The 13,983-nt window shown below is 39.1% G+C and overlaps 1 protein-coding gene across 1 annotated transcript in view; it reads right to left on the bottom strand.

Annotated features, from left to right (window-relative positions):
• ARHGAP20 (Rho GTPase activating protein 20) overlaps positions 1-13,983 on the bottom strand; it is a 118,366-nt gene that overhangs the window by 27,123 nt on the left and 77,260 nt on the right. Inside the window, exons 4-7 of the mRNA XM_006150969.1 lie at positions 12,944-13,093; positions 3,603-3,644; positions 2,651-2,735; positions 367-444 (exon numbers count right to left, since the gene is read on the bottom strand). Coding sequence (XP_006151031.1) covers positions 367-444; positions 2,651-2,735; positions 3,603-3,644; positions 12,944-13,093 — 355 coding nt within the window. The remainder of the gene's footprint in view (positions 1-366; positions 445-2,650; positions 2,736-3,602; positions 3,645-12,943; positions 13,094-13,983) is intronic.

Below are 13,983 nucleotides of genomic sequence, written 5' to 3' on the forward strand. Positions count from 1 at the left end.
GATCAAATTAAAATAAATAAAGTTAAATAAAATAATTCTTTTTAAGAAAACATCACTCTAAAATTATAATACAATCTAAAGCTTTTTAGTTCACAGAAGTTTTAAAAAAGGAGTAGAAGAATAGCACCCACACACTTCAGCTTCACTGTCCTCATTTTCTGCTGTGAGGGACAAAATAAGACTTGAGCATCTCTAATAATTAGCTGTCTTATAGTGGAAGATATTGACATGAATCTAAAGTATCAAAGTTGTTTTGGGGGGGGTGGTAAGAAAGTGGTCAGAGGTTAATTTCTCCATAATAATAAAGAAGTTGCATACATTATCAAAGGTTGTTTTTAATTAAGAATATGTAACAAGGTAACTTACAGTTATCCCTAGCAGTGGTAATGACATGTTGATAACTTCATTTGCTGTATCTGAATTCATTACTGTTATAGTTTTAGACTGCAGGGGAAAAAAAAGAAATAAAGCTAAACATTAAAGAATTCTAAAACATATGAACAGATCATCATTGTCAATTGACTGCCCAAAAGTAAATCTTGACCTGAAGTGTGGACAGAGTAAATTATCAGATTTACATAAACTTTTGATTATAATTTCCATTATGTAAGAGGGGACACCTCAAAAAAATCTATGAAAAATAGAATTTAAGTATGATAAATGATTTAAGTATGAAATAAAAATGATATAAAAAAACCCTACTGGATCATTGGAAAAGTCATGGCACATTTTTGCATAGAAAAACAGAAAAATATGCCATGACTTTTCTCATTACCCAGTAAATGAAATTCAGTGATTTTAGTCATTTGTCCTTCTATTATACTATTTCGTTCCTGTAATCTAATTACTTGGCATGACAAATTGCCTCTAAAAGTTCTGTTTTTAAATGCACTGATTTCAAATTTTGTTCCTTGTGGCTCCGAGGATTATGAAAAAATGTCTCAGAGCCTGACAGGAAGAGCCTGGAGCACCCAGCCCAGAGTCCGTCTTCTATCAGAATGGCATGGCTATGGCACATACCAGGCTTTAACTGTAGAAGGCATTTCAAAAGGGGAATCTTGCCTTTTTAATTTTTTTGAAGTCTGAAAAATCCTTTTATTCAACTTAAACCTCTCATAAAGTCTTTTGTAAAGTGAAGAATCTATCCTCTCAATTACCTGGTTTCTAAGATAACCGTTTTTCTTAACACTAGGCACACATATTCAAAACAGTAATTATAGGAAGTGTATTTTTCCCTGCATGCCTTTCTGATTGGCAAAACAAATTAATTTCAGCAGACAGAGTTCTTTGGCTAATAAACAAACAACAGACAAAACTGAGAATGTGACTGTTCTGTTCAATGTGAAGAGAATTCACTGGCAGGTTGTACATGAGAAAAGACCAAGGGTAAAGAAGGCTCCCCATACATGCAACCCTATTTGGGAGAACCACTTTTTCTAGAAACAGGGCTCCCTAAAGGAGACTTCTGTCATAAAGGCTACTTCAGAGAGCAAAAGCCAAAGTACGTCCATCATCCTGGACTTAGCCAGCATACGAGTGATAAAGTCAGAGCTCCTGACCTGACCCCATCTCTCGTCTTCACTTCCAAAGTGAGAGTGGGACATCAGTCCTTCTCAAGCACACACTTTCCATATACTGAAAAGAAGGCGTTAAAAAAAAATTCAGAAGGTTTTCCATAAAAATTCTAAATGTAATCAACTGCCACCACACCTGAATCAATGCAGGCAGAAACAATTGTACCCCCTCCCCCATACACACTTTGCCAGAGGAGAACTCTGCAATCTCAAACTATAAAATTTATGAATCTCCCTGGAGCAGTGACATCTGGCATTCAGGATTCGATCAGAATGTTTGCATAACGTTTGGCCAAAATGTAACTGTTTTGCACTATGTCCATATTCTCCCACACACAAGTAAAACTGTTCTGTGTGATCTAGAGCTGCTGTGAGCTCTGACAGTCGCACTATCATAAAATATTCTGGTTTCCTCCTTTTTGTCGTTGATAACATCTTGGCTCTTAAACTACAATTTCAGATGTCGAGTTATATGTAGTAAGTGGGGTTAAAGACTTAAAACGTTCATTTGACCACTATGATATAAACACTACGATATAGGAAATGATGGTGCCTTAAAAATGGCACCTCTCCCAGATTACCCGCTTCTTAACCTGAGGGATTCAGTACCTAAAAATTCAAAGAATAAAGTTCTTTTCAAAAACCACTCTCTACTTAAGAAGTGACTAGTTAAAAAAAAAAATTGCCAAATATGAATAGGAAATGCCTCCTGTGGAAATAGCTCTACTATAAGCTTCTACAGCTGCTATTGAAAAGATCCAGAGAAACATCCATGCCAGAGGGGAAGAAAGAGACACCTGACAAGCAATATTCTTTCCAAGTATAAACGTTAAATCCTGTAGTTAATATGAACTTCTGTTGCTTCACTTTCTACAGAGTTTACTTTTTAGACAGATGTACAAAGACACATGTATACTCATGAAAATATACTTTCCCTTGCTGGTATTTCTAAATGCCTACCTCCCATAGAATACACATTGCCTTCCTGCCTGCCTACCTGCCCAACTCTTTTTATCCATGACATTCTGCCTTATGCAGGGACTTGGAATTTAACCTTCTGGCTTAGAAACACTTACATAGGCACAATTCCCAATGTCCTTGGCGAAGATTTTGAGGGGAATGCTCTTCGGGTAGTCCTTCTCTTTCTCTAGATTGATGTATCTAATCAAATGCAACAACAACCCAAAACAACACTGAGTCAGATGGAATTCTCTAATGGCTCATTTAAAAAAAAAATCAACCTATTCTGTTAATGTTTCGATATACTTATATACTATTTTTTAAAAGACAGATGGGAAGACTCAGCAAAGTCAAATTACATTATGGGTTGGAAGAGAATGAAAAAAAATTTCAGGACATTAGGCATGGGCACAAAAAAGAACAGGGCACTGATGGCGTTATTAGGCTTGGGTAAGACACCGATGGGAGTTGTTTTCTCCTCAAAGCATCTCTGTCTTCTCTAGACAGGCCAAGATCTTACTGATATGGTACAGGAGAATATGTAATACTTACAAAGTCAAACCAAAGCAATGGCCTTTGACTTCTCATTTAGCTCCCCAGTGGAGTGTAAATCTCGGTTATCCCACTGTTTGGGGGAGGGGATGGGAGAGGAAGAGGGAAGGACTGAGTCCAACGGATGAGCCGAAGTTGACCATTTCAGTCTGTAAGCTCAACGGTAGGGATGATCATTTTTGAGGTGCTAAGTAGCATTTATGGAAACTTAATACTTGAGGAAAATTGTTAACTCCAGTTGGTAGGTTGGACATGACACACAGAGATGGGAAAGATTATTGACTAATTTCCGTCTAAAATGATTAACTACACTGTAAGGTTCTCCTTCCTAAAAATTACATACACATTACGAGAGAACATTATTTATAGTAAGTAGTGGCTAACATACCACCCTAAAAAGCCTAGTTTGAGGACAAATGAACAATATATACTAAAGAGAAGGGGGCTTGTTTGGGGCACATATCTGCAGAAAAGATTTCATTATAAAGATTTAAAATACATATACTGAAAAAATACCTCTGAAGGAGAGAGAGCCATTTGTCCTTTTGTTCTGGAGAACTGTAATAAAAGACAATGAAAGAAATATTAAACCACATAAAAGACTTACACTAATATTTAAGATTGTCAGCCCAGCTGAAAATATCAATAACCTGTTGTCATTGCTAAGGCTGCACGTGTGAGCTGCAACCTCAGCAGAATTCCAGAGAACCTGTGGGGAAAATGCCCCTTGGAAACACTAAGTCCTCTTGGAAGGATCTGAGACAGACCCACGTTACTACTTTTCTGCCCTTGTACAAGTGGTATTACACCAGCAGGAGACAGCTCTTACAGTGTGAAAGAGGACTGGATTTGGAATCTAAATACTTGGCTTCAAAATTCTACACAGGCTAGATGAAGTGAGAAGCTGGGTTAATGACCTCACCCAGAGTGTTTCTGCAGCTTGCAGGGCCAGACCAATGGAACTATATGCTTAATATAAGGTTCAGTAGGAACTTGGCATATAGGTAAAAATACTTCTTTTTTAAAAGAGATTTTTGCTATAGGGTATGTGTGCTTGCTGGAGAGAGAGGGAGGGAGGGAGGGAGAGAGAGAGCAAGAATCACCCCCTGTGGGGATGGCCACGTTACAATCCTTTTTCTTCCATTCTCCTCTCAGGATTTTAGGCACACATGCCTGGCATGCGTTTTAAGACACAGCGTCCAGGACTTGTACCATAGTCAACTACGTGGGAGTTCAGTGAAGTAACCATTACGCCATCTGCTGGTCCCAGGGTAAAAATATCTTGACTCAGAAACCAGTTTGTTATCAGGAAAAGAAACTTAAAAAACAAAAACCAAAAAAGAACAAAAAAACAATACAAAAGGCAGAAATGTAATTTAGTTACTATAACTTGATGAAGTTACTATAAATTAATTAGTAGTGATTAGTAACTTTTCTGCTGATTTAATGTCACTGTTATATTTAATTCTTTTCTTTTTTAGAGCTAGGCCTTGCTAGCCTGCCCAGACTGGCCTCTAACTTGCAATCCTCCTTCCTCAGCCTCCTGAGTAGCTGGGATTACAGGTGGACACTGCTATACTTGGCTCTGCATTTACTTTTTCTTAGATAGATTTTTGATATAGGCCACGTGTACTCACCGGGGTGAGAGAGAGAGAGGGAGAGAGACAGACAGACAGAAAGTGAGAAATCAACCCCCCTCCCGGGCGGGGGCAAATAGGTCATGCCTCAGTCCCTTCTCTTTCATTCTCCTCTCAGGATTTTGGCCATGTACACACATGCATCCAGCATGAGTTTCAAGCCGCTGTGTCCAGGACTCGAACCATGGTTGGTCATGTGGGAGTCCAGCACCTTAACTGCTATGCCACCTGCTAGCCCCTTCATTTACTTTTCAAAGTTTATTCCTAGATGGTCTTGTCACTCACAAACTTTTAAAATCGTATTTCAAAAGTAATCTTATTGGAAATCCTAGTTATAGTCTTCTTTCAGAAAAATACACTTAATAAATATTTGTTTCTAACTTTGTTGCTTAGCAATTTTCTCTGTAAGCAATCTTTCAGAAATGGGCACCTGGAGTACATTACGTTTTTCTTTTTACATCTGACCATGTGACTTTTCCTCTTTCATATTTCCTTACTATCTTTTGATGTATTCTCTTTTCTAAAATTATTTTCTGGGTTAATTTAGGTCACATCTAAGATTTACTTAGCAAAAATATGTTACATAACAGGTGATCAATTTTCTTCGGATTTGTTTTTCTCATAACAGTTAAGAAAATTCCCCTTTAAGCCAATCAGTGTTTTAAAATGACATAAGATGTATAGAGAAAACCACACAGAACTTAGTAGAGCTTGAACATTTTTACACACTGAACACACCCATGGACCTAATACCCACATTATGAAACAGAGACTCACACTGAACAGTCCTATGCTCCCTTCTAGGCAGTTGTTCCCACCCTGCTAACTCCCAACAGAACACGATAGTTTTGCTTGTGTAGCACTTTTTGTAAATGTATGTAGTGTATATATACTAGTTTGTGTCTGGCTTCTTTCATATAACATGTTTGTGAGAGTTATCCAATGACTGCATGTAGTTTTAGATCGCTCCTTCTCATCATTGTGTATACATACAGTGTTCTGTCATTTGAATATACAGCAAATATTACTTTAAAAATAAATTATGAAGTTAGGTTAATTTATGGAGATCGATTTGTATAATCATCATTTATCTTCCCTGCTCTATAAAAGAATCCAGACTTCCTCTTTCCTTAGTAAGTCTTAATAGCAGGCATTTTTAGAGAACTAAAGACAGAAGAACTCCAAAGTCAATAGCTGACTCACAGCTTCATAAATACCTAGGCCCATTAAAGATAGGAAGACTCAGGGGCCAGCAGGTGGCGTGGTGGTTAAGGCACTGGACTTCCCACATGGCCAACTATGGTTTGAGTCCCAGACCTGGCAGCTTGCTTTCTCACTTTCCCTTGCTCTTTCTCTCTGTCTCTCTCTGGTCAAATTAATGATGATGATGATGATTAAATAAAATTAAATAAATACTGAAAAAAAAGGATAGTAAGACTCAGGAGAGAAGAAAGCAGTGTACATTGGAGAAAGAAAAGGGGCAAAGGAAAATGGAAGATTATTTCAAGATATGAAAGTGATAGAGGTCATGTCGGTTAAAGTGCCCTAAGGAAACAAAACACTTGGAGGATGTAGGTTTAAAGAACAACTAGAGACACGCCATCTTAGGCACCAAAATTTCTACATTGGAAAGATAATCCACATGTGAAAAGGAATCAATGCATCTCTGAATGTATAGGGATGACTCCGAACATGTCCTGTGATGTCAGCAGGGTCCAAAATAGCCTGGGCTCAGGAGTCTTCCAGCTGTTTTGGAGGCATTATCAAAACCTGCTGTGTTCTGGTTCTACCTTCAGGAAATGGGAGTTCCAAGGAAGAACACTTGATTTCCATGGGACCAGCAGTTAGTGTAATGGCTATGTCACTGGACTCCTACGTAGTCAACCGTGGTTCGTGTCCCGAATCTGATGGTTTAAACTCATGCCGGGCACATGTGTGCCCAAGATCCTGAGAGGAGAATGGAGGAGAAGGGATTGCAGTGTGGCCATCCCCCCTGGGGAGGTGGTTCCTTGCTTTCTGTCTGTCTGTCTGGCGAGTGTACGTGCCCGATAGCAAAAACCTCTCAAAAAAAAAAAAAAAAAAAAAAAAAAAAGAACACTTAATTTCCTACTAGCCTGGCAAAATAGTGGCTTGAGGAACATTTTGATTGGATCTATACATAAACAGGTATACCTGAATCTGTAGTGTTAAGTCCACACTAGGTACTTAACTGTCGGCTAATCCCTCTCATGGATGGATCATGGTCTGAATAAGTGCTTTCTGTGTCTTCTGAACAATACTTCCATTATTTTGTATGGCTCTTTGTAAAATCATGATGTTCCTCCTGTTTTGCTGGTAGGTATGGATGCTAGGTTTATGAATGAGAGTGCGTTTTGTGATCAAGGTATGAAATTCCCCTGGACCTTCGAGATGTGATATTTTCGTGTACCCTGTTTCCTAAAATAAAACATGGGAAGTTCACATTATTTACTTTTTTCCCCAATTTGACTCAATTGAGAATTCCTCATGAATGGATAGTTGTTTGACTTAGATTTCAAAGCTATTAGTTGTTGCTTTTTTGTTTCTTTATAGATATGACAATAACTGGGTAGGAGGTACTGCTTCTTTTTTTTTTTTTTTTTTTGAGAGATTTTTGCTATAGGGCGCGTGCGCTCGCCAGACAGACAGAGAGAGACAGAGAGACAGAAAGTGAGAAATCACCCCCCAGGGGGGATGGTCATGCCGCAATCCCTTCTTCTCCATTCTCCTCTCGGGATCTTGGGCACGCACGCACACATGCCCGGCGTGAGGAGGTACTGCTTCCTGAGCTGATAACAAGATGACATTTTAAGCTGATTGTGATGTTGGTTGCTTTCTTTAATGTACTGAGATAAGCGCAGCATTTCCAATGATCTTCATTCCTTCCTAAAGATCCAAGCTTCCCTCTGATATTTCACTTCATCCTGAAACTATTCTGTTAACACTTTTTTTTCTTTTTGTACGCCAGTTTTATGGTAACAAATTCTCCTAGCTCGAAAAAAAAGTAATCTATTTTATCTTCATTTTCTTTTTCTTTTTTTTTGGAGAGGTTTTTGCTATAGGGCACGTGTGCTTGCCAGAAAGACAGAGAGAGACAGAGAGACAGAAAGTGAGAAATCACCCCAAGGGGATGGCCACTCCTCAATCCCTTCCCCTCCATTCTCTTCTCATGGTGTGACTTTAAGCCTGGGAGGTGAGTCGTGGTCAGGCAAACCACGGTCAACTACATGGGAGTCCAGCGACATAGCCATTACACCAACTGCTGGTCCCTTTATCTTCATTTTCAAAGGCTATTTTTGGTAAGACTATTTTACGTTGAAAGTTTTTTCTCTAAATACTTTGAAGATGTTCCATTGTCATCTGACCTCCATATTTTCTAATGAAAAGTCTACTAAACTTTAAATTGCAGTTCTCCTATATATAATGCATTGTTTCTCTGGCTGCTTTCAATATTTTCTCTTACCTTGATTGACAGCCTTTGGCTATAACATGATCTGGTGTTATTTTTTGCATATTCATCCTGTTTAAGGTTTACGGAGCTAACGGAATATTTATACTTATGTTGTTCACCATATGTGGGGGGTTTTTACCATAATTTCTTCAAATATTTCTTTTTTCCCATTCTCTGTCTCCTTTCTGGAATTCCAATGACATGTATTTTACCTTTCTACATTTCCCACAAGTCCTTTATATATTTTTCATTAAGAAAAGTCTTTATTTTCTCTCTTCTTCAGATTGGTCAGTGATGTATTCTCAAATTCACACATTTCTATTCTGCAATTAAGGTTATACTGGAGATATTTAAACTATTATAGTTTTTACTTCTCTAATTTTCATTTGGCCCTTTTGAATATTTCCCATTTCTCTGGTGAATGTCCTATCTTTTCATTCATTTCAAATGGATTTTCCTTTCACCTACTATGTATACTCATAAAAGTTGCTTTAAAGTTATTTTCCGGTAATTTAACATATGGGTCATCACAGGTTTGACCTCTTGATTATCTTTCACATGTCAAGAAATTTATATTCTATGGGAACCAGCAGTTAGTGTAATGGCTATGTCGCTGGACTCTCACATAGTCGACCGCGGTTCGCATCCCGGACCCGGTGGCTTAAAACTCACACTGGGCGTGTGTGTGTGCGTGCCCAAGATCCCGAGAGGAGAAGGGATTGTGGCATGACCATCCCCCCTGGGGAGTGATTTCTCGCTTTCTGTCTCTGTCTGTCTGGCGAGCACACGTGTCCTATAGAGAAAAACCTCTCCAAAAAAAAAAGAAAGAAATTTATATTCTAGACATTATGAATATTTTCTTTTGGAGACTCTGCATTCTGTTATATTTGTAAAGCTGTTTTGTATTTGTTTTAGCAAATATCTAACTTGATTAGAGCAAATTCTATCTCATCTGTACTATGCAGCAGGTAAATTTAATTATCTTAGTCTTAGTCTCAAGATGCTTTTAGGGACCAGCAGACAGCATAATGGTTAGGTTGCTGGACTTGACCATGGTACAAATCCTAGACCTGGAGGCTAGAAACTCATGTTTGGGCATGTGTGCATGCCCAAAATCCCAAGAAGAGACTAGAGGAGAAGGGACTGAGGTATGGCCATCTCCCCTGGAGGGTGATTTATTGCTTTCTGTTTCTCTGTCTATAGCGCACATGCCCTATAGCAAAAATCTCTATTAAAAAAAGAAAAAAAACATGCTTCTAGTAGGTCCCATTCATGTGTGGTTCAAGAATCAGTCGGAGACTTGGACAGTATCTATACACAAAGTTTGGAGCTTCTTTTGTGGACATACTCCTTTCTGAGATTTTTTTTTTCCCTTTGCTTTCCAAACGTTATGGTTGACTTGGATTCTGTGTTCTGGTTCTTTAACCCAGAAAGATTGTGGGTTTTCATCAGAAATAGTTTCTTTGCACCATGATATGCCTGTCACCTGTCCTCAGGCTAGAGCCTAAAAACGGGAAAATTCACCTAGTGCTGGTGCCTTCTTCCTAGTTTGAATTCCTCTCCAAAGTCTGCCAACTTTTGTTCACACTTCTGAAACTTTCAGGTAGCAGTTTGTATTTTGTTCGGATTTACAGTTGTTATCTGTAGAGTAGTTTCTCTTTTAAGATGTCATTCTGCCAAATATATATATATATAAAATATCTTGAAGTTAAAATTATCGAGAGAGTCCCAGAATACTTCTCATCCAGTTTATTTCCTCTAATGGTCGCTTCTTATATTATCATGACCCATTTATCAAAATGAGGAAACTATTATTGGTACATTACTACTAATCACACCCTTGACTTTATTCAGACTTTACTAGTTTGTCTGTTAGAGTCCTATGAGCCAATCTAGGACACCACATTATATTTCCTTATCATATCTCCTTAATGATAGGTATAATACAATTTCTGTCTTTCCTGTTTTTTTTTTTGTTGTTGTTGTTGTTGTTTGTTTGTTTCTTTGTTTGCTATATTTTGACATTGATAGTTTTGATACTGGTCAGGTATCCTAAAGAATGCTCCTCTATCTGTGTTTGTCAGATGTTTTTCCCATGATTAGCTTGGTGTTACGGATTTTGAGGAGGCATGCAAAGATGAGATGCTTTTCTTACCACATTATATCAAGCAGCACTTGATACCCACATGACTGGTGATGCTAACCTAGATCACTTAGTTAAAGGACCACGGTTTGAGCAATACAATATATATGACTTGTTTCCAGATGTTCTCTTCTTAAAAAGATGTTCCATGGAAATGGACTAAGTGTCATGTGGTCATACTCCTCATTAGAAATTGCTTCCTTTTACCTGTAACTCCAAGGAGATTGAGCAATAGGAAATGATAGTATCTATATAAATCTGTCATGAAAAAGGAGATATGCAGAGAAAGATAAAAACATATTTCTTGGGGCCAACAGGTGGCATAGTCCAGGCACTGTCCTCCCACATGGCTGACTGTGGTTCAAATCCTAGACCTAGCGGCTTAAAACTTATGCTGGGTATTGTCTGTGTGCATGTCCCAAATCCCAAGAGTAGAATGGAGGAGAATGGATTACAGTGTGGCCAGCCTCCCTGGGGGGCGGGGGAGGAGGTGATATTTCAGTTTCTCTTTGTCTGTCTCTCTGGTGAGTGCGCATGCCCTATAGCAAAAATCTCTCTCTAAAACAAACAAAACTCCACATATTTCTTCTAAATAAGTACTTAAAATCTTGTGGTAGGGCTAGTAGTGTAAAACAGAATTTAATGGCTTGGGAATTTTTAGTTATATCTGACTTTAGGATGATGTTTGAGGAGCTTGGTGGTGCGAGGAGAATAGAAAGCATCCTGTGCATGTGGTGAACACGAATTCTTTACATATGAAACTATATACTATAGTTAGGGCACAGTAGTTGAGAATCACAGGTATGGGCTTTTTAGTATGCTCACAATGAACTGAAAAGTGCCAATACGCATGTTCAGGGAGCCAGACAGTGGAACAGTGGTAAAACGTGATGCTCTGTGAGGCTGACTCACGGGGGAAGGTTCTGGGTTCACACTAGAGCCCTCCCAGAGTACACTGGGCACCCGTGCGCCCATAGTCTGGGCTGGCTGAGGCTAGGGATGGATCACGTCAAAACCCTGTTGGGAATGTTGTGTCATTGTATATCTCTTGCTCATGGAAAAAATAGTAACTTTTTTTTTAAAAAAAAAAGCATTTTCAGGGACCAGCAGTTAGCATAATGGCTATGTTGCTGGACTCCCACGTAGTTGACTGCAGTTCGAGTCCCAGACCCAGTGGCTTAGAACTCACGTCGGGTGCGTGTGCGTGTGTGCCCAAGATCCCGAGAGGAGAATGGAGGAGAAGGGATTGTGGCGTGGCCATCCCCCCTGGGGGTGATTTCTCGCTTTCTGTCTCTTTGTCTCTCTCTGTCTGTCTGGGGAGCGCACGCGAAGCGTCCTTAAAGAAAAAACCTCCCAAAAAAAAAATTTTTTTTTTTTTTTTTTTTTTTCAGAATAAGGGGACAAATGCTCTGTATTCATACATTCTCTAATCCCATCCAAGACTAGAAGTAAGTCTAGGAAAACCTTCACTCCGTAGAAATCATAATTTGCTTTTTGAAAAATTCACAGGAGAGGGAAAGACAGGGGAGGAGGGGGGAGGGGGAGAGAGAATAAGAGATAGATAGAGAAAGGGAGAGAGAGGGAGAGAGAGAGAGAGAGAGAGAGAGAGAATACACCTCTACATACACCCCAGGATGGTCATATTGCAAATACCCTCTCCGTTTTTCCTTTTGTGATTTTGGGCATGTCTTGCATATTTTTTCAGGCTGCCGGGTCTGGGGACTCACACACAGCTGGCTATGCATCTAGGACCCAGCTGCTTTAAACACCGTATCACTGGCTAGCCTCACAAATTGCCTTTTTATTTTCACGTATCCATGGATCCAAAATCAAAACCTGATACACAATTTAGGCAACCAAGTATTTCATGACATCCCTTTCATTTGTATAATGAAAAACTACTTTAGAAAATTTGGGAGTGGGACCAGCAGTTAACGTAATGACTATGTCGCTGGACTCCCACGTAGTCAACCGCAGTTTGCATCTTGGACCTGGTGGCTTAAAACTCACGCCGGGCGTGTGTGCGTGCGTGCCCAAGATCCTGAGAGGAGAATGGAGGAGAAGGGATTGCGGCATGGCCATCCCTCCTGGGGGGTAATTTCTCGCTTTCTGTCTCTCTGTCTCTCTCTGTCTGGTGAGCGTATGCGCCCTATAGCAAAAAAAACCTCCCCCCCCCAAAAAAAAAAAAAACGAAAGAAAGAAAATTTGGAAGGAGTGTAAGTCAATTTAAACTTAATTGGACTGTTTTATAAAATTTGCTTCAATGAAGATCTAGTTCAGTGGTTTGAAAAGACTGATAGGACTTAAAACATGTAAAACAAGTACCTAGACACTAAGGAAGTGGGAGGATGCTGGAGAGGGGATCCTAGAGCTCTGACCTTCATCACCTTTCTCTATCACTCTCTCACCTTTATCTGAAGTTCCTTTTCCCCCTAGTCGTTTCAGTACAGCCCCTTTAAAGATCTTTAGTCAAACCAAGGTACATGACTCTAAGAGCTCCAAATATATACCATTAATTTTCACATATTTTAAAATTTTTTCTCTCTATCCTAGAAATGATCACAGAAGCTAACCAAGGTAAATAGAAGACAGACAAACTGGTTTTTACCTGAAAGTGGCTACAAAGTTCACTGTGGGCCAGCCCAAGACGAAGGATTTCATAGCGTTGGTGTTGCCTTCTCCCACTTCATCCACACAGCTTGCTGTCCACATATCAGTTAATTTAATTTTATTTTTTATTTTAAAGTTATTGTTATATCTGGAAAGACAAAAACCAAATAGGACCTTTTGTTACTGTTTATTACATTTTACTGGAACTTCTTTTTTTTTTTTTTTTTTTTTTTGGAGAGGTTTTTGCTATAGGGCACGTGCGTTCGCCAGACAGACAGAGAGAGAGACACAGAGACAGAAAGCAAGAAATCAACCCCCAGGGGGGATGGTCACGCCGCAATCCCTTCTCCTCCATTCTCTTGGGCTCTTGGGCACGCACGCACATGCGCCTGGCGTGAGTTTTAAGCCACCGGGTCTGGGACGCAAACCGCGGTTGACTACGTGGGAGTCCAGTGACATAGCCATTACGCTAACTGCTGGTTTCCTTTCCTGGAACTTCTGTATTTGTGATAAGTGGATAGTTGTCACTCATCATAGGCAAAGAGCATCTTATTCATTGTTTTTTAACTTCAGTACCTGCCAACTGTAACAGAGTTAGCTACCTTGGCCCAAGATGTCTTTGAAACATTTGATGAAACAGTTTTCATGCATGCATTTCTGGCAGCAAATAGCCATAGGCAGGCTACTTTATATTTCTGTATGTTAAATATTGCATTTAGATCAAAAACCCAATTTTAAATTTATTCCTGTTACAAAATAATAATTATTATTTATAATTTACTTACATCTAAAGAGATTTGAGTGGCTGAACAAAAAAATCCATATGATTAAAATATTTGTAAAATCTCATCTTAAGAGAGATGTACTAAAAAACCCCTGGAATTAATTAGAAGAATTTATAATACATTTTTCAACTGAGTGGTTACAAGATTTTTCTATCCTTTAGAAGAATAGATTATTTTGGGAACCAACAGTTGGTGTAATGGCTATATCGCTGGACTCCCATGTAGTCGACTGTGGTTCGTGTCCCAGACCTGG

The sequence above is a fragment of the Tupaia chinensis genome, unplaced genomic scaffold (assembly GCF_000334495.1).
Source record: "Tupaia chinensis unplaced genomic scaffold, TupChi_1.0 Scaffold000311_2, whole genome shotgun sequence".
In the NCBI taxonomy this organism is placed as follows: domain Eukaryota; kingdom Metazoa; phylum Chordata; class Mammalia; order Scandentia; family Tupaiidae; genus Tupaia; species Tupaia belangeri.